Source organism: Mytilinidion resinicola (genome assembly GCF_010093595.1).
Source record: "Mytilinidion resinicola strain CBS 304.34 unplaced genomic scaffold BDZ99scaffold_19, whole genome shotgun sequence".
Lineage (NCBI taxonomy): Eukaryota > Fungi > Ascomycota > Dothideomycetes > Mytilinidiales > Mytilinidiaceae > Mytilinidion > Mytilinidion resinicola.
Window position 1 is genome coordinate 619053 of NW_022985455.1, and position 18731 is coordinate 637783.

General features: G+C 51.7%; 6 protein-coding genes across 6 annotated transcripts; 3 read left to right on the forward strand and 3 right to left on the reverse strand.

Moving 5' to 3' along the window:
• Window positions 1-1194: 1194 nt before the first annotated feature.
• BDZ99DRAFT_116256 (uncharacterized protein) lies at window positions 1195-2567 on the reverse strand. Its single transcript, XM_033712475.1, has 2 exons — window positions 2251-2567; window positions 1195-2081 (listed from the first exon to the last, which is right to left on the reverse strand). Exons 1-2 carry the CDS (start codon window positions 2480-2482, stop codon window positions 1327-1329), a joined length of 987 nt encoding a protein of 328 aa, XP_033572220.1. The 5' UTR covers window positions 2483-2567; the 3' UTR covers window positions 1195-1326.
• Window positions 2568-4306: 1739 nt separating this feature from the next.
• On the forward strand, window positions 4307-7348 carry BDZ99DRAFT_502108 (uncharacterized protein; the record flags this gene model as incomplete). Its single annotated transcript, XM_033723867.1, has 4 exons — window positions 4307-4793; window positions 4849-6632; window positions 6690-7043; window positions 7090-7348. The coding sequence occupies exons 1-4, from the start codon at window positions 4449-4451 to the stop codon at window positions 7346-7348; spliced, it is 2742 nt and encodes a 913-aa protein (XP_033572221.1). The 5' UTR covers window positions 4307-4448.
• On the forward strand, window positions 7087-8287 carry BDZ99DRAFT_116344 (uncharacterized protein). The gene has a single exon (XM_033712476.1). It carries the CDS (start codon window positions 7469-7471, stop codon window positions 7928-7930), a length of 462 nt encoding a protein of 153 aa, XP_033572222.1. The 5' UTR covers window positions 7087-7468; the 3' UTR covers window positions 7931-8287.
• Window positions 8288-9669: 1382 nt separating this feature from the next.
• Window positions 9670-11160, reverse strand: BDZ99DRAFT_466895 (thioredoxin-like protein). Its single transcript, XM_033720887.1, has 4 exons — window positions 10898-11160; window positions 10355-10701; window positions 10165-10254; window positions 9670-10107 (listed from the first exon to the last, which is right to left on the reverse strand). The coding sequence occupies exons 1-4, from the start codon at window positions 10977-10979 to the stop codon at window positions 9970-9972; spliced, it is 657 nt and encodes a 218-aa protein (XP_033572223.1). The 5' UTR covers window positions 10980-11160; the 3' UTR covers window positions 9670-9969.
• A 669-nt stretch (window positions 11161-11829) lies between these two features.
• BDZ99DRAFT_424594 (Coatomer, gamma subunit) lies at window positions 11830-15818 on the reverse strand. Its single transcript, XM_033717063.1, has 14 exons — window positions 15480-15818; window positions 15394-15425; window positions 15287-15341; window positions 15216-15234; window positions 15048-15160; window positions 14978-14994; window positions 14874-14925; window positions 14622-14719; window positions 14349-14566; window positions 13080-14298; window positions 12844-13030; window positions 12708-12794; window positions 12250-12659; window positions 11830-12191 (listed from the first exon to the last, which is right to left on the reverse strand). Exons 1-14 carry the CDS (start codon window positions 15491-15493, stop codon window positions 11959-11961), a joined length of 2754 nt encoding a protein of 917 aa, XP_033572224.1. The 5' UTR covers window positions 15494-15818; the 3' UTR covers window positions 11830-11958.
• Window positions 15819-16114: 296 nt separating this feature from the next.
• On the forward strand, window positions 16115-18524 carry BDZ99DRAFT_396692 (Rho GTPase-like protein activator; the record flags this gene model as incomplete). The annotated part of the gene is made up of 7 exons (XM_033716005.1): window positions 16115-16333; window positions 16383-17046; window positions 17095-17297; window positions 17347-17917; window positions 17990-18133; window positions 18191-18356; window positions 18416-18524. 7 exons carry the CDS (start codon window positions 16115-16117, stop codon window positions 18522-18524), a joined length of 2076 nt encoding a protein of 691 aa, XP_033572225.1.
• Between the last annotated feature and the right edge of the window lie 207 nt (window positions 18525-18731).

Here is an 18731-nt window from a genome sequence, read left to right on the forward strand (position 1 = left end):
GTGGACGGCTCGCTTGGGTGGACGGCTCGCTTGTGGAATACGTTATTGAGTCCCATATCTAACATTATATAAACTAGCAGTTTCACCATAACGTAGTCGGCAAGCTAGTGGGCCATGCAAGCTAGTGGGCCACCCAATTTTTGGTGCGATTTAGACCTTTTAGCACCCCAGCAATCTCAACAACTACAAGATATAAAGTATAGCTTTAAGATTGCATATACTATCTAGCTCATTTTAATAGCTAAGAGAATGTTTGGAGCAGTATAGCAGCGTAATCCTATTATATTGTAGGTATTACTTGATTTTAGGGGCCAAAACTAGGCAACATTTTACTGCGGCTAAACAGGGCTATCAAGAGATCTAAAAAATTAACAGATGACATTAAAATAACCACGGATATCATTATCCTAAGTCATAACCTGGAATATTCTGTGATTGTTAAGATTGCTAGGGTGCTAAAAGGTCTAAATCGCACCAATAATTGGGTGGCCCACTAGCTTGCATGGCCCACTAGCTTGCCGACTACGTTAATAGGATACATACCATTACTCTGCTAATTTGGGAACGTATAAATCCAGTCCGAAGCAACCATAAGCGATTCAACCACCCATGCATGGAATTCCCACCATCCGCTGCCCTCCCCGATTCTCGCAAGTGATACTATCTGGCTTGTGACATGTCTCGGCTTGGAGATGTGTGGGAACTAGGCTATGCATGGTTAGGTCATAGTAGCATTTGGCCTGGGTATGTGAAGGTTACCATCGCCCATGATCGTCTGCTGCAGGCTGATGATGTTCCTCTGCAATTTCATGTCAATATTTCTCTGACAAGCTTGCTGGAGCGGCATCGTTATGTACTCTTCCTTTGAGGTGTACTGCACGAAGCGCTCCGTCTCGGCCCGGATGACCTCTTGGTCGGGGGCGTCGGGCTTGAATAGGTGGTGGTATGTGGAACTAGAGAGCGTTAGAAAGTGGCCGCGTGCGGCTGTGCCACCCTCTTGCAAGTTAGCTTAGCGTAGTCTGCCTAAGTGTTAGTGAATCATTTCTGAAGTGACAAATATCAACTCACGTAGGCCACAGGACTTGCAAACGTTCTCGGTCCATCTGGTCCGCGCCGCCATTCCGGTGTTTCAGCGCGGTTGCAGCTGTGACATCGCGGCCCGGTGGGGGTGGGCTCGGCTAGAGGAACCCGTAGCTTCGCCTCTCGCTTAGTCCCGAAAGATTTTGAAAAGGAGGCTCCGAGGATGGTGGCTGGCTGGGCCGTGGAGTGACACCGTACGAGTCCTCATGCTTCTGAGAGGTAAATGGAGTACCAAAGTATGGACTGCTATCGTATGGGCCATATGGATGACTTTCGGTATCGCTCGATTGTATGGAGTTTCTGGCCTGCATCCCGATCCTCAATGGCAAGCAGTCGATGCTTGGCACAGTAGTCTCCAGCGGTCATGTCTTCAGAGATGGTATACCGTACAAACAACGCCGAGCAAGTGGCGTGGGGAGAATCACCTTGTCGGGCTATCGGTAATGTAGTAGGAGGAGTTGCTGATGATTGAACCTCCTGCTCAATTTCCTTCTTCCTCCTCTTGTATTCGCTTAAGCTGAGCTTCTTCCGCTTTGGGCCGGAAATGCCTTCATCGCCACCAGCAATAAAATCCGCGTCTTCATCTTCGTCGCTAGCCGCAAGAAAATCATCCAATTCAAATGCTTTGTGCCTTTTGACCCTTTGACGTATTGGACGTAGGCCTTCATCGAGGATTATAGCCGGCCCGAAGATGTTGGGCTCCTTGGCTGCTCTCGCACGACTCCTATTCAACTGTTCCACTATACTTTCGGATGGATTTGAAATATTCTCTTCTGGCCTGGTCTTTGCGGTTCGAGGTTGCTCGCGTTCAAGTGCAGCATGACCCGTAACAGTCGGCATGGACAGAGATTGGGGTTCGGGACGTGATACGGCTAGCCCAGGCCACTGGTACTCGATCTGACTGTCCACATCACGGTAGCGATAGTGTCGTTGATCCTCCAGTAATCGTATCCATGCGGAATACTCGCCGAGGTTCGGTGCTTTTTTTTCGTCCCCTGAACCTGTCGTTGTTGATCAGCGAATTATCGGGCCAATTGAGATGCAATGAACTCTCACGCGTGAGTCTCTTGCGCTTAGGCCGATTTTCTGATGCCACCATGGACGAGCGCACGCCATGAGCTGCTTGGATAGTGGCGACTGTCGCGAGGCCCGCAGTGATGAGCTCCTTACCTCGCAGTTTCTTGCGCTCCAGCTCCCTGTCTTCGGGCAAGTCTTCGGGCAAGTCTTCGGGCTGCTCTAGACGCAATCTCTTTTTAAGAACTTGCAGTAACTCTCCCTTTCGCTCTCGGCTATCATGATACTTATCTCGGGCCCACAGGACCTTTGGATTGGCTTTGGACGGTGACAAGCGGGGTGTGAGAGCCGTCAGCCTTGCCTGAGGTGGCTCAGCGGCGAAGTCCATTCCGAGTCGCTGAAGTTCTCTCTGTAGTAGGAGAGAAAAACTCGGGGTGATTTAAAGTCTGTAAGGGTTGTTAAGTGTCAGAGTGCGAGTAGCGATGAAGTGGGAGACGGGGCAACAATGTGGATGTGGCGAAGCTAGGGCCGGGCTGACGCTATTCTGAATCAGACTAGCTTTTCAGCATCCCGGTTGCATACACGAAGTTCATCTCGAATTCTTCTCTCTACATGTTGCTTTCTATATCAATAGAAGGAGTGCGTCCGAGCCTATTGTCTGCGAAAATATACCGCTGCTCTGCAACTCCAGGGTAATATGAAAACCATTCCGAAAGGCATCGTTCGCAATCAGCCTTGCATCTGTAGAATCCTTGTATGTAGCTCTGCCCTCACTAATTCCCAAGGATGCAATTTGCTGATCTTATAACAGCCCACAGCCTATGGAACATATGTATGACAAATTGCACGTATGCTCGAGGCTTTCCACTATAATACCTTCCTCAAATTTCATGTGCCCCATCACAAAAGATAGCATTCTTCTTCTCCGGTTACAGAATCAAAATTTAGTAGAAATTCCTTGAGAGCCAAGTTGTGAGGACTCGATAGGCAAACAGCAATTAGAAAAGGTTGCATTGCTATGCTATAGAAGTTGTGATACAAAGAGAGAAAGAAGGTCAAGGGCGCAGCCGCTCGAAGTAGGTTCCTGGCGCGTTTGGCGCTAGCTGCTAGTGCGCCCTCCTGATCGTCACGTAACCACGTGACGTCTCGTGACTACAGGTGAATGTCGCTTGCAAAACAAAGGAAAAGGCCGCCCAAGGCCTGACACAAGTATTAGACAGGTATTCTAGCATTCACTTCGAGATTTTACTGCGTTGTACCACTGTCTTTGGGTAGCCAGCCGCGAAACCGTCTGCCATTGCGACTCAGAATCACCACGTTCTTCGCTACCGAACACGGGCGTTGCCTAAGATGGGGTCCCCGAAGTCAAATCAGAGCGTTGTTACATTCCGGCGAGTGCCCCCTAAGATTTTTGGACAAGCTGCTGCTGGTGACTGGAGACAGTGCGGCTCGGCGATTTTGGTCACGTTGGCGCTAATCAGGCGCTCCCTTGCCATCAGAACCGCTATCGGCGCACAGCCACTGTGCATAGCTACAGTCGCGGGCCGATAGGAGAGAGCCGGCTAGTATAACAGTCGGTAGGAGTTCTACTGTTGAGAAAGAACGAACCGCTTGCCCTCCTTACGGGGGCGGGGAGACGCCCTTATCCTGCGACCGCCCGGCACTCTCGGATGTTGGCTGATCCGGACTGACCTGGTCTATGCTGGACTGGCGGGGCCTGCCTGTAACCGGCGTTACCAAGGCAGCCTTGCTTGTGGGATTTTGCCTTGGAGGCTACTTGTAACAGTAATAGCTTTATAGAAGCCTTTATACTATACCTAATATAAAGCTAATAGTAATTTATAAATACTATAGCTAAACTTATAAATTTAAATAAAGTAGTTTTATATATTTCAATAGTAGAAAAAGCTTAATAGTAGTACTACCTTAAACAATTAGACGGCGTTTTGGCCGCTAACACCCATGTGGTAGCTCGAGCACGCTAACTGTTCGGGCTTCCTGGGTTGACCTAGCGTAGGCGCTTACCGGCGAAGCCTGCGACACCACTTGCTATTGATAGTCTGCTGATGTGCTTAGATTGGTTCTTGCGAAACACTCCCCTGGTCATGTACTCCTGTGGCACAGCAATGGTGGCAGCAGGGAAAGGGAGATGGACGGCTAAATATGTTGCATCAAATCCTTCCATCTACTAATGTTCGTCAGTATCTATCGCATCGAAATTGGTATTGATACTCCCTTCATTCCGATCCATCTAAGGTTCGAAAGCTACGATATCACATTACTAGCCACATTCCGCTAGAAGCCTTTCTCGAGACCCATCACACCAACGGGTGTTCGCGCTATACCCAGCCAAAATGGCTGAGACTAGTGAAGAGCTCGTACTTCATGATCTTGGCAAGCTCACCATCTGTGACAAGTCCGATGGGCGACTTGAGAGCGTTGTGACCAAGAAATCTAAGACTCTCGCCGGAGAGATCGTCACTCTATCAAAGGCGATAAATCTCTTTGAAAATTCCAAGTTCTCCGCTTTCGCGACCGAAACGAGCGAGCATTATGTTTTCAAATACACGATCCAACATGCATGCGGAGATCAACCGAAAGTTATCCAACTTGCGTTTCCGATCAACACCGCTGCTATACAGCCAAACCTTTCCGGCTCCAGCTCCTGGCTCCCGTTGCAGAGATTGCCCCAAGTACAAGTAAGTTGCACAAAGGGTGAGAGGTGTGCAAACCTTGCTAATCTGTGATGTCCAGATACGCATTCTATCGGACTTCAGTAACGCAACCAGCCTCGATGTTAGCCCAGATCGCAATTGGAACAACACGCTACTTGACGAGATTGCACATGCCTTTGCAGGTGCCATCACGGAGTTCGCGACGAAAGATCATCCATTACGATATTCGTGGTTGAAGTCTCTGCCGGACCAGTGCTTCGGACACCCCTGGGATGATCTTTACCGCAAGATTATAGGATTGTTGAAGGACAAGCCCATATTGCAGACACAACACGGAAGGATTTTCAGGCGTCCCTACGAAGTTAATACCATTCCATTCCATTACCTTCACCAGGGCACTCCTATCCTCGACGACCTGCCTGACGAGCTGTACCTTGTCGCCTTAGAATATGATTCAGTCAAGGCTGCGTCGATTTTCAAGGACCTTGGAGTGAGAAATATATCTCGGCGGTCGGTATTGAACAGATTGGAGGCTGACCTGAAAAACACTCATTCCAAGATGAAATCGCTTGCGGCCGATGATGCTTGGCATATATCTTGCGCGAACATGTTGCTCCAACTCTTTAAACCGCCACATGAAGCAACACTGCAGAGATTACAGTCAATGGATATCATTCCAGTACGAAGTATATTCGGCTTCACCCGATGGACTAAGCCACCAACAGATTCATCGACGACGCAACCGACAGGGAATTCGTTGAGAAATGACGGCGAAGTTTATTTCCCTAGCACCAGCGGGGTTCCAATTCCCCACTTTTCATCGCTATGTTTCGTTGAAGCACAAGCAGCATCCGTGCCGAAACGAGCGGCTTTATTCAGGGCATTAGGCGTGAAGGACTGCCCAAAGAAATTGGTACTTGACGCGATCCGAAAATTTCACGAAGAGATAGGCCGAACAGGGTTTCTCTTTGGAGGCAAAGTCTTTTCGAATACAGAAGAAGAAGATTTGATGGCACAATTCAGGTACCTGTTCCATTTCGACACCAGCCCAGAGTCACTCAAGACTTGGCTGCTTGTACCTACCGAAGGTGGGTACCTGCGGAAAACGTCAGATCGCTTCTATTTCCCATCAGATCATGATTGCGCCCAGCAGCTGTTAAAGACAGGTTCCCCGAAGACCATCACCACAATACCATCTTTGGACCCCAGTTCTGCAATTTCCGGACCTTCATCTGCAAAGGATGGTCGAGTCGCATTCCTATCGAAAACCCTTGTCCGATTCGTACCTTCGGACATACGTTGCCATGGTCTGTCTTGGAGGGAGTGGCTCACAATGGCTACAGGAGCCCGGAACTTCCCTCCGCTGTTTGAAAATGAAGCGACCTCCGAGCTCTCACCAATTTTTGTCGCTATGGCTAGCCGAGGACCGGAGAATGTCGTAGGGCTCTTACAGGCAAATTGGAAAGCCGAGTACGAATCTGTGATCTCGAATAACTCTTGGATACGCTCCAAGCTAGGAGACCTCAGTGTCATGTGTGAGTCTAATACCACATGCCAACTCCGACATACGTATCTACCAACAAATGATCTAAAGACGAAAACGAGAGAGCTGGGCGTCGAGGGTATTATTTCGGAATTGTTTCTCAAGCTGCCGGTAGCCTTAGATTCCACAGACTACCAAGATTGGGAGTTTCTCGAAGATTTTGGAGTGGGGACTACGGCCGACATGTCATTCTATAAACTCATTCTTGAGAAGATGCGGAATTCAGAGCTCCTATTCAGCATAGGCCAGCTCATCAATATCTACGGTTGCGTCGCGCAAATGTCCCAAAAGCTAAATGAGCAGGATCAGAATGAACTGAGGTAAGATTCCGGGGAACAAACCACGGCCTGTGAAGCTTGAGCTGACCAAATACAAAGGGACTATTTTGCACAAAATGAAGTTATCTACGATAATAATACTAACGAGCTCACGCCAAGGACCGCTTCCTGGGTTACATCCGAAGATTGTGTTTGGCGAGGCCCCGATGAGGAATGGTTTGGAATTCGAAATACTCTTGAGAAATGGTACAGAGGCCATACCCATCTCGAAAACTTCTTCTCCGCGTTTCTGGGCATTCAAGACTGTGGAATTGAAGAAGTGCTTGACGAGCTGGAAGCATTGCGTAAATGGAGCGGCACCTCTTCTCTTGAGTTAGCAACCGATCAAGTACGGGATATATATCGATACTTAGACGCCACAATCCAATCGGATGCGGAGTGGGCTTCTATCAGGTACGCGTATCAATCTGATTATTTCGCACGAATCTAACAGTCACAGGTGCAAATTCAATAAGCATCAGCTTGTTTTCACAGGCGGTCTATGGTACGCAGTGTCCTCATGTCTTTGGACAAACCGGATTCTAGATGTAGGGCCCCAAGTCGGACAGATCGGTCCCGCATGCCCTGAGCTTGAGAAGTTCTTTGTCAAACGGTTAGGGGTCAAGATTGCGCCCGACACTACACCCCTCCCTCCTATCCCTTGGATTCCCAAATCATCCATGGAGATGCCGAAACCGAAAGATCTCAGTTCGCTGTAAAGCGAACCGAATCCCGCCCGCAAAACTCGCATAGAAGACCCGAAACGGGGAGAAGATGTCGATAAAACTAAAAAGGAGGTCAAGAGATATATTGCAATTCGCCTTCCGCCATCCCCAGGAATGCCGCAGCAACGGCTGCGCAAGCTGATTCGGACGCTAGCCCACTCCGCTACTTCCGCCTCGTCTGAGCAATCTACCTGCCGTGCAGCACCATCCGCTGATGGCTCAGCTTCTACAAGCCTAGTCAAGGAGTCAGGTGATGTAGATCTGACGCAGCACAAAGAGCACAAATTTGTTGAAGGAAAGAAGTCGACGGAACCCGGCACTCAACACCTCAATCTGAACTCTTCTTTCCTCTTCCGGGAACGAAGCCCAGGTTCATGGCAACGTGTGGAGCTGTCAAGCCCGAGCCATTCGCGTGCGCCTTCTGCTAGCTCCGAGAAGGCTATCCCCTCGAGTCCGTTATTGCAGAATCTATCCCTTGCTTCGGACGTTTCTGAGCCGTCTTCTAGCCCTTCGACTGGTTCTAATGGATACACAGACCTGGTTGTGAGGCCGGTCGTCAGAGACGAAGGTGTTTGAGGTGGGTTACGGACCTTGTGGAGGTCATGTTATTCTTGAGAGGCAACAGCGAGCGTAAAGATGACCCAGGCGCAGAGAACGAGGGCATATCCTCGGACATCGCATCAGCTGCGCTTCGTTGCCCACCAACGAACCCTTCCTTCATCCACACCCAACGAATACATATCCTTTAAAACTTCTACAGCTGGAGTGAATCGGCCGCTGTCCCTGCTAGCGGTGGCAGCGTCAAGTGTATATCATTTGCCGTTGGATCACTTCAAGCACGCTTACTCATCCACATGTTGATTTGTTGAAGCTCAGCCTCTTTACACTACATCCTGCCCTGCTATCATTTTTTGATCGTCCTCGGGGCATCCCTTCCTCGGATCCACCGACTAGCCCAGTCGCAGTCTATTAGTTCTGGACCGTACATGTCTAATTCAAGTCCTTCCTCATACCTTCCTTAAGTAAAGCTCCTAGACAATCCCCTACCTTATGCAACTACTGCCAAATTGAAGAAAGCGGCAACTTTAGCCTTGTCGAACGTGTAGGCAACAGCCTCCCGCCCTATGCTATCCTTTCCCACACTTGGGGAGCAGACGAGGACGAGGTCACTTTCAGGGACCTAAGTAGATAGTACTTGCAGAAGATCCGCTTCTGCGCAAAGCAAGCTGCGAAAGAGACGATGTCCAATAATTCCGGGTTGACACTTGCTGATTAGCACTTGGTCAACCCAATGAAGGGGCGCCTCCCTTGTTGTATATACATGTATCTGCCAAGCCACCAGTGTCACGGCTCATGCCCCGCACAAGCCACGCGGGAAGGAGGGAGGATACGTGGATATATAGCTTCCGTAGGAGAGACTCTCTCAATCACTCAATCAACACTTCCAAGTTAATTGACGTCACCCCTTCCTACCTCGCTTCGGGACAGCCAGTCTGTAAGGGTCCAGGCTGAAAGACAAATGCACCGTAAAACGGAGAGGCTATATAGCCGTGCCGCATCACGTATAGCCTCACGTACGAGCTCACGTACAGCCTCGCGTATAGCATCACGTGTAGAGAGAGTCAATGCCCGGGAGGAAGCTCCACGCTGCTCCGAGCCAATCAGAAGGTGATGAAGTGACAGGGTGGGGGAAGGGGGTGTATGTGTAGTAGAAAGGGGGGTTGTACGTCTAGCGAAAAGGGGGTGTACGAGTAGCGCTCCCCGCACTATATATACAAATTGCTATACTATAGTCTAAGCTAAAGCAAAAATCTAAAGCTAAGCCGGGCGTCTACAATACCTTGTTATTGAAATCCGTACACTTGTTTATCGCTGTGTGAGGAGCTTTAAAAAGTATTTTCAGCATTCCAAATAAGAGAGAAGTTCGATATTTTGGACAACCAGTAAATCTCGCGAGCCACCTCAGACGGGGCCGACAGGTCGTACGCAGATTGGAAGTGTATCCGGTGCCCCCCGATTTCTATTACTACGTTGAAGCCCCACAGAAAGTGGCAGGAAAGCGTACAGATGTCTTTAGCAAGGCACTGTGCAGTGTCTCATTATAGAGATCTGCATACTCGTCTACCGCTGCATGAGGGGCTTCGTAGTATTTCAACATTCCAAATAGAGGAGAAGTACGACATTTTGGACAGCTGGTAGACTTGCAAGGCTACCCCAGACAGCGGCAACAGGGTGTACGCAGCTTGGAATTGTATCCACTGACCCTGGTTGCTATCAGTACGTTGAAGCCCCACAGACAGTGGCAGGAAAGTGTACAGATATCTATGGTCGCTGAGTAGAGAGAAAACAACAAATACAAGAGGCTAAAATACAGCCATCGAGTCAACACACTCAGGAGTCCTTGTCATCCTCACTCCACTCCTCAAACACCCCCTTCTCGCCCCCATTCTGATGCATAACCAGGAAAAGCGCCAAAGTCATAACAGCAGCCGCTGCTCTCCTGCGCAACCGCTCCTTACTTCGAGTAATGCTGCTCTTAATGCTACGGTGACGGCGCAGGCGGGGTGGAGAGAAGGAGTGGGCTTCTTCTATAGTCCTATGTTAGTGCGGTGCGATTATTGGCCATTTACAACAGTTTTGGTGGTAACACCGTTCATAGGCTCGTCGGAGTAGGTCTTCGCGTTGTAGGCCTTCTTGCCCTCGGGGGTGGCTTTGATGGTGGCGGCACCAGGGTTCCAGTTGGCGGGGCAGACCTGGAATCACATCAGTAAAGGTATGCAGAACGGTTGGTGGTATGTTGCGATACGTACCTCGCCGTACTTTTCAGTGAACTGGAAGGCGTCAATGAGGCGGAGTGTCTCGTCTACGGAGCGGCCGACTGGGAGGTCGTTGATGGTGATCTGTGATGCATATTAGCTCCTGATCTAATTCCAATGGCTGACCCATTTCCAACGCTTGTCCAATACAGCTCTATATTGTAAAGAATAGCACCCAACATACCTGCCTCACAATGCCCTTCGGATCGATCAAGAACAGCCCTCTGAGCGCAATCCCTTCGTCCTCAATCAGCACGCCGTACGCCTTGCTGAGCTTGTGGTTCTTGTCGCTTAGCAGCGGGATGTTGACCTTGCCCAGGCCGCCGTCCTTGCGGCTGGCATTGGCCCACGCCAGTAAGCTGTATTCGGAGTCGGTAGACGCGAAGGCGACGGCAGCGCCGCGGGCAGAAAATTCAGCGGCGCGGTCGCTGAACGCAATGATCTCAGTGGGGCACACAAAGGTCCAGGCCATGGGGACGAAGCCGAGGACGAGCCATTGGGAGGTGGAGGTGTAGGCGGTCAGGCTGAGGTCTGTGGGATAGTGGTTAGTTTAGCACATGAAAGTTGGATGCTCTTGTTCGAATTGCGAAGACGAAGGGGTATTATTGGGACAGTATGAAGTGCATATGAAGCGAATGGAGCAGTTGGAATGGTGTGCTGGACGAAGGAGGGGCCGTGGTGCTGAAGCTAGCTACGGGAGTGAGAACTCTAGAAGCGTTCCACCCACCTTCGAACGTGCCATCGACAACGGCTGTGCACTGGAAGTGCGGTGCAGGCTTCTGAACCCGCGCAATCTCAGACGAGGCCATTGTGATACAGGATTGAATCTGCAGCGAATACGAGGCGAAGGTACGAATAGGATCTGCGGTGGAGTAGGAGTTGTGGATGCTTAGTGAGGAAGCTCGTCGGGCACAGGTGTGGTGAAGAAGCTGAGAGCGGAGTCAGGGCTGGCAATCAGCAGATGTGGAGCAGATATTGTACATGTCTGGGCCTGCCGCTGGAAGGGGCGTGGTCTTGCCGCTGTACGCCTCAAATGCCCAAGCTCATCAAGCGGCTCTTTCCGACGGCATCACCAGCGTCTGAGCGTCGCGGACATCGGCAGCACCCAGAACGGTGAGCAGTGCAGCGCGCTGAGTGGTGAATCAGTCTGCGCAAGTGCCGTAAAGTGGGATGGCCAGCACGTCTGACGTCTGCATCGCCGTCCACGCGTGTCGCAGCACTCCAGCGCGGGCCGCTCATCGGCGAGACGATCCAGACCGCGTGCCTTACTTCAGCATTTGGGGCTTGTTTCACCCAAAGCGGCTCTTCGATGCCGCTGAACGCCGTTGCATGCAGGGATAGCTCAGATGCTGTAAACACAGACGCCGGGGATCCCTCGGAGGAGCATCTTGTCAGTCACGGCCTCCATGCAGCCGCTTTATTGGTAGCCATTTGTCTGAGATCACGAGACCTCGCGTTCCGAGGAGACGCTTGGGTCTAGCTGCAGCACGAGTAGGCGGGTATTGCTGTCGCCGCGCCGAGAGGGGCAATTGCCACATTACTGTCAAGCAAAGACACCACACGTGCAAGCACCGTGTCTATGCCGAGTGGGGTCGCAAGCAAGCAAAAGAACCCACCAGCTTCCCTTTTCCATTTGCGCTAATTTACCAAACACTCGCCGCCAGCCGTGCAGTGCAGCAGACCACAAGACATTATGCCCTCCGCTAAGCGAGCAGCCGTCTACTCATCCCATCCTTCGTGCCTCATCCACATCCACAGCATCTTTTCATCAAAGGCATCCTCCGACCCTCAAGCAACACTTCCAACAACCAGCGCCGCTACGCCCTCCTCCTCAGCCCTGACGTCCATCTTCATCGTCACTCCCGTGCGCGCCGAGAACGCCATCCGGACCGTCGCCGCAACCTTGCCACCTGTAATCGTCTTACCGTACAGCTTGAGCGTGTGCGTCGATGGCGAGAGGGCGACATCGGTGCCTTCGAGTGCCTGGAGCGAGAGCGTTTTTGTAAGCTGCTCAACGGCATCTACAAGTAATCAGGTTAGCAAGGTGCTCAGAGGTGGATTTATGAAGGTGACTCATACCGGCGATGCTCTTGACGTTGGATAGCTGCAGCGTCTCCGTTGCCTCTTCGCCAGCGCCAGCCTGCTCCCACACGTTGTCGAAGCTTCCCGCGTACGCTGGCACCAGGTAATCCGCTCCAGTGAGTTCCAGATCCTCAACCTGGTATTCGTCCTCGTACCCATCGCCATCCTCCGGCTCGCCTGTGCTCGGATCTATCTCCTTGCTGGTGAATCTGAGCGTGTTGGTGAAGGAGGCTGCGATGAACTGTGACTCAGTCTCAAGCCGCTTGAACGAAACATATACAGTTCCTGGCTCGTTGGTTACCAGCTTCGGTGCTGGGATGACGAATTCCTCTTCTAGCTGAACATCACCGTCGTCCTCGGGCGATGCAAGGATCTGTACGTCTAAGAGGACCGTGTCTGGCAATGTGCTATTGTATGTTAGCACCTATTCAGGGATTGACACTAGGGGATCTTACTTCTTGATCTCATATTGCAGCACAATATGGTCTTTGAAGATATGCTTGATGCAGCTTACAACGTATTCCGTCTCCGACTCGGTCAATCTACACATGCGTCAGTATTTCATGGCATAGGTTTTCGCTGTGTACTGACTCTGCTACGGCGCTCGACTTCAACAAACCACCATAAGACGCAAGCTCGGGGATTGTTTGGAGCTGCTCTGTATACTTCTGTTGCAGTGCCGATGCTGCCTCGATACCAGCTTTCGATGTCGGTTTCGGACCAGCAACTGTGGGTGCTTTGATAGTAGGCGTGGCATGTGTGAGCTTCTTTGTGCGATCTATCATTTTTGTTAGTCCGTAGCTCGTAAATAGTGTGTTGAAACTGACCTTCGGCGTCGGCTTGCTCTCGGCTGACGGTAGGAATCTTGGAAATATCGAAAGGTTGCGCAAATGTATCCCGCCCGTCGGCAGTAACATACATAACCAGTTGGTGCTCCAGGGTTGGGAGAGAGTACATGGAATCCATTCGAATAAAGCGGCCCGCCATTTCATCGTCCTCGTCCATTAGTCGTAGGTTTAGAGCAGCGCGATCTCGCACCTCATCGTCCACATCATCAAGACAGCGCGTGAGAAGAACCTTGACAGACTTCTTCAGCTCCGGATCCTTTTGAGCAACACCATACTTTGCGAGGGCCGAAGTTGCTGCCGCGCGCACGATGGCGTTCTCTAGAACCACACGGTTGTAGATGTATCGGATATACTTCGTTGGATGTGGAGTACTTGGGCCTTCTCGTCCTAGGAGATGTAAAATCCGGACAGCCAGCTTGGTGAACTCGCAGTCCTCAATGAACTCGCACAGCGTTGCCAACGCGTCCTCTTTGGCCTCAGGCACGAATCGGATCAAATCGAAGATGGCTTCGACGACAGCCCGCTTGAACTCGTAACCGCCTTCGTCCCGAAGAATGCCACTGAGGAAGGCCAAGAATCCGGACTGCTTGCTAGGAAACTTCAGACTCAATGTCCGAACCGCCTCAACGATGGTGACCTTGAACTCATCGGTGATTTCCGACATAAATCCGCTAATTTGCTTCATGAGACGGTCTACCGATAATTCGTTGCCGGTTTTCAGCAGCGTTGTGATGGCGAAAGTTGCGATAGAACGATTGCTGTTCGTTATGAGGCTTTCGATGTCGGGATTGCATGTTCGCACAGCTTCTGGTTTGAAGGAAGCCAGAGTAGACAGGATACGGAGAGCCGCAAACTTCGTCACAGCGCGTGGAGACGTGAGGAAAAGTTGAAGAACATGGACGGTCTGAACAAGCTCAGCATCAGTAATATCCCTCATGTCGACAATGGCCTTGGCAGCTTCGAAGTTGACCATCTCGGCCTTGTGTCGCAGGTATCCATCCAGAACGGTCATCATAGGTTTCCGCAGATTTGAATCGTCTTCTGCCAGCTTTGCTGCAAGTCGGACCAATAGGACGGTAGCGGCGGGCGATTTCACGGCACCAGCCGCGGAGTATTGCTGGACCATCTTCACCAAGGACATGCGGTCGCCGGACCGCATCTGGTACAAGAGGCCAATTGCGTGGTATTGGGTCATGTACTAGTTACGTTAGGTTTTGCTTATAAGGCCCACAGATCTGAGATACATACATTTGATGAGGTTTGAAGGGTAGTATGACTGCTCCCTCCGAAACCCAGGCTGAAGCCACCCGAAGACTTCGATGACGATGCAGCTTCCTGGGTCTCGCTCTGCCATCTTCGCACCACGTCTCGAGCGACTGGAAGAAGATGGTATGAGGAAACTAGAGCGGCCGAAGACACCGAAGGCGTCTTGTCGACGATTGCTGTTTTGATGAGACGTTCAATTGCTGTAGAAATCAGCATTGGCGTTAGCTAGTTATGAGGATTGGCCAGAATACAAACCTTGAACTGTAGACGCATCGATGACTCTGCATAGGGCGCGAATAGCGTTCGGCCTGAAAACAACGTCTGATCCAACGGCTGTGTCTTTCATGATGGAACTGTAACATGATGTCAACGCATATTCCTTGATGAATCCCGCCGAAAGCGTTGTCGGACAATCAAAAGAAGGAAGACATTTCGCGCGAATGTAGTGATGCGACGCGGAATAGAGGCAGAGCGGGTATGAGGAAGTTCTTCGCTTCAATATCGTACCTCGTGACCATTATCACATCGTCGCTGGAGGCAGCGAGCTCCTTAATAACCACTTTATCGAAAGTCAGCGATCGTTTCACATTGAGTGGTAGTTTGGCACTCACAGTACACCATTTGTCGTCTGTAGTCCACATTGTCAGTGAAAGCCTGGTGAATGGGAGACAAGAAGCTTACAGAGATGCATCGCGGTTCTGGAAAAGCTTCGAGATGCCGAAGAAGAGGGTGGTCGACTCTTGCCTAGCAAAGTTCTCTCCTGTAAATAACAGCAGCGCCAACTTTGTGAGTATCTGTTGCATTCGGTGAGCGATGCTGGTAGGAAGTCGTGGGAGCGAATGGTCATACGATTCGACATTTTCGTGGACTGCATGAAGCAATTAGCATATAAGAAGGTGCTTGTGAGGAGGTTGAAGTACCTTATGGGACTCGCATTGAAGACTCGCGCTTCTTGGAAGACCGACGTCTTGTCCACTACCCAACGTCAGCACCAGCGGCTCAACCAGAATAACAGGTAAGAACCTACCAGCAACAATCTGCCCCCCATCCTCATCTTTCCTGTTTGCAGTCTCAGCATCATTCCTGTATTATCCTTTCTCCCATTCCACATACTTGTTGTAGCTCATGATGGCGGCGTGAGCCCCAAACGCTCGAGAGGTTCGTCCTGTCGAGCTCGCGGGGCTGGTCGCAGCGTGATCTCGGGTTTCGGGGCGCCCCAGTACCGCTTGGATAACGAATTACTCGACGTGTGGCAGGCTACCCGTGCCGTGGCCCCGAGTAGAGGAATTGTGGGAGCGAGGGCGGGGAGTAAACGTGGCTTCACAGCGGGAGAGCGGTCAACGTCGCCGACGAGCTTCTTCCGCAGAGGCCTCGGTGGTGTCAATTGGGACGGTTCGAACGGCAGCGCAGCAGGGATTTCGGAGGGAGGTTCGGGGCGGGCGTCGGTCGAGGGTGCTGCTGCGACTTGCGGGAACGATATTGAAGAGAGGTTGGGCTTGGCGCGCCTGCGGTGTTTCTGATATTCCGGCGCCACCGTGGCTGGTGAGTGTAGTCACGTGCCGATGACACCTCAGTGGCTGGTGGCGTCACGGTCGTGCCGTTGCTGGATTCCAGACTTGGTCGATCTCGCGAGGTCCCCGAGCGTCGTGTCCGCTGCGAGTCTCACTCCCCACCGCATAGCTGCAGTCCTCCCCGCCGCCGCACCTGCAACCATGGCCGCAAACCCGCCGAGCCTCCCACCCATCGAAATGGGCGCCGACAGCTTCCGTTCAGACAGTTTCGCCAACCCAGCAACCAACGGCCACGGCAACAGCAACGGCAACGGCAATGGCCACGTCGCGGATGGAGCTCCGCCCGCGACAGCAGTCTCACCCTCATCCCCCGTTGCGCCCCCGGTCCTGGCGCCGGAGAAGACTGAACCAGACCCGAGTGTGCTCAAGGCTGTAGACGAAGTCTTGTTTTCAGATGTAAGGAATCTTTCCGCATTCACTGGAAGCGGGAAACTAATTCACTTAGATTGGAGTGAACACTCTGCTCAGCCGTCTAAAACAAAGCATCGCAAGCGCCAAAGACTTCGCAGTCTTCTTAAAGCGCCGAGGAGCTCTGGAAGAAGAGCACGCCAACGGACTCAAGAAACTATGCCGCTCCACGTTCGAGACGATCCGCAAACAGGATGCCCGCCATGGCAGCTATGCTCGCCAGCTGGAAGAGGTCATGAAGGTCAACGAGCGCATGGCTGAGAATGGCTCCCAATTTGGCCTTTCCCTCCACCAGATGCACGAGGACCTCACCGAGTTGTCAAATACCATGGAGCGTGGCAGGAAGCAGTGGAAACAAACCGGCCTGGCCGCCGAGTCGCGAGTACAAGAGGCGGAGAAGATCATGGAGAAGGCCAAGGCCAAGTATGATTCATTGGCCAACGACTACGACCGGGTCAAGACTGGCGACGCTGGGGCAGGCAGGAAGTTTGGCATCAAAGGGCCCAAGTCAACAGCGCAACACGAGGAGGATCTGCAGCGAAAGGTCCAAGCAGCGGATGCAGACTATCTGGCAAAGGTGCAAGCTGCCCAAGCTCAGAGGCAGGAGCTTGTGTCTACTTCTCGGCCGCAGGCTGTGAAGGCAGTGCAGGAGTTGGTCACCGAGTGCGACTCCGCTCTGACGCTACAGGTTCAGAAGTTCGGTCAGTCTGTATCCCATCTTCTGGATGACTATAGCTAACATGACATAGTTGCTTTCAACGAGAAGTTGCTGCTGAACAACGGCATGGCTGTCAGCCCTGTCAACATTGGGGAGACTGCGGGCAACCTACCACCAAGTCTACGGGAGATAGTCTTCAAAATCGACAACGAGAAGGACTTCCACCAGTTTGTCACGAGTCACACTGGGAAAATTCCGGCGAAGCAAGGGGATTACAAATATGTCAAGCATCCGGTAAGCCAATTCTCCAGGCCTCTATCATCAGCTCTAACTCATACACCAGACTCTCGTCACTCAAACGGCACAGCCGATCCCACCAGCGCAACCCGCGCAGCCGCGACAGTCTTTGTCAATGCAGACTAACCAACCTCCGCCATCATTCTCTGTTGCTCAGCCAGAGACGCCGGAATCTCCTGAAATGCAACTTGGAATTCATCAAGCACCGCCGGCTACTCAACCACTCTCCCAGTCGCAGCCGTACAATTCTGGCTACCAGCAACCCCCACCACACCAAGCTTCGCTCTATGACCGAGGGCTTGCCCAGCAACCTTCTTATGCTCCCTCTTATCCCCAATCTTCCTCGAGCCCGTACGCTTCAGCTCCAGCTGCGGCCCCATCACCATATCAGCAGCCACCTCAAAACGCTGCAGTGTCTTATGGCAACCTACCTCCTGTGAAGCCTGTATTTGGCATCACCTTGGACGATCTGTTCAGGAGAGACGGCACGCCCGTGCCTATGGTAGTATATCAATGTATCCAAGGTGTCGACCTTTTTGGCCTGGATCTTGAAGGCATTTACCGCATACCCGGCACTTCGTCGCACATCACAGCAATGAAGGCGCTATTCGACAATGGTATAACACTCTCTCATTATTGTGGTTTTGTTCCGCTCCGCGTACTGGTAACAGCCTTGCTGACCTCCACAGATGCATCCAAGGTGGACTTCCGTAACCCGGAAACCTTCCACCACGATGTTAACAGCGTCGCCGGGCTGCTCAAGCAGTTCTTCCGCGATTTACCTGACCCGCTGTTGACGGCGGAGCATTACACTGAGTTCATTGACGCCGCTCGTAAGTCATATCCTTCTCACATATTTCTTTACGAGTGAGAGGACTGACCATTTCTAGGGATTGACGACGACACGGTCCGCCGAGACTCAATGCACGCCATCATCAACGCACTTCCAGACCCAAACTACGCGACTCTACGAGCGCTCGTTCTGCATCTCAACCGCGTGAACGAGCACTCCCAGGCAAATCGGATGAGCACAAGCAATCTCGGCATTTGTTTCGCGTAAGTCAGCCCAATATTGCCGGAACCACAGAATGGTTTGCTAACCTCACGAATTACAGACCGACGATAATGGGCCAGCACCGGGGCCAGATTGCGGACTCGGGGCTACAGGCTAGAGTCATCGTTACGATTCTGGACAACGTGTATCAGATCTTTGACGAGGATTAGCCTTCACCTAAGTCGATTCGCGAGTTTGGTGGGGTTCTTTTAAGGCGGTGCGCCACAGCTAGCGACGGGCATCGCGTCTGTGGAGCTGTCGTTGGGTACTGGTCTCTAGCCCTTGGAGTGGCGACGCCGGCATCGCGTCAGCGGGGTCTGAGGCGATTGTATGATTATTCTTGGGCAGTCTGATATCTTGTGGATTTATTTTCCGGT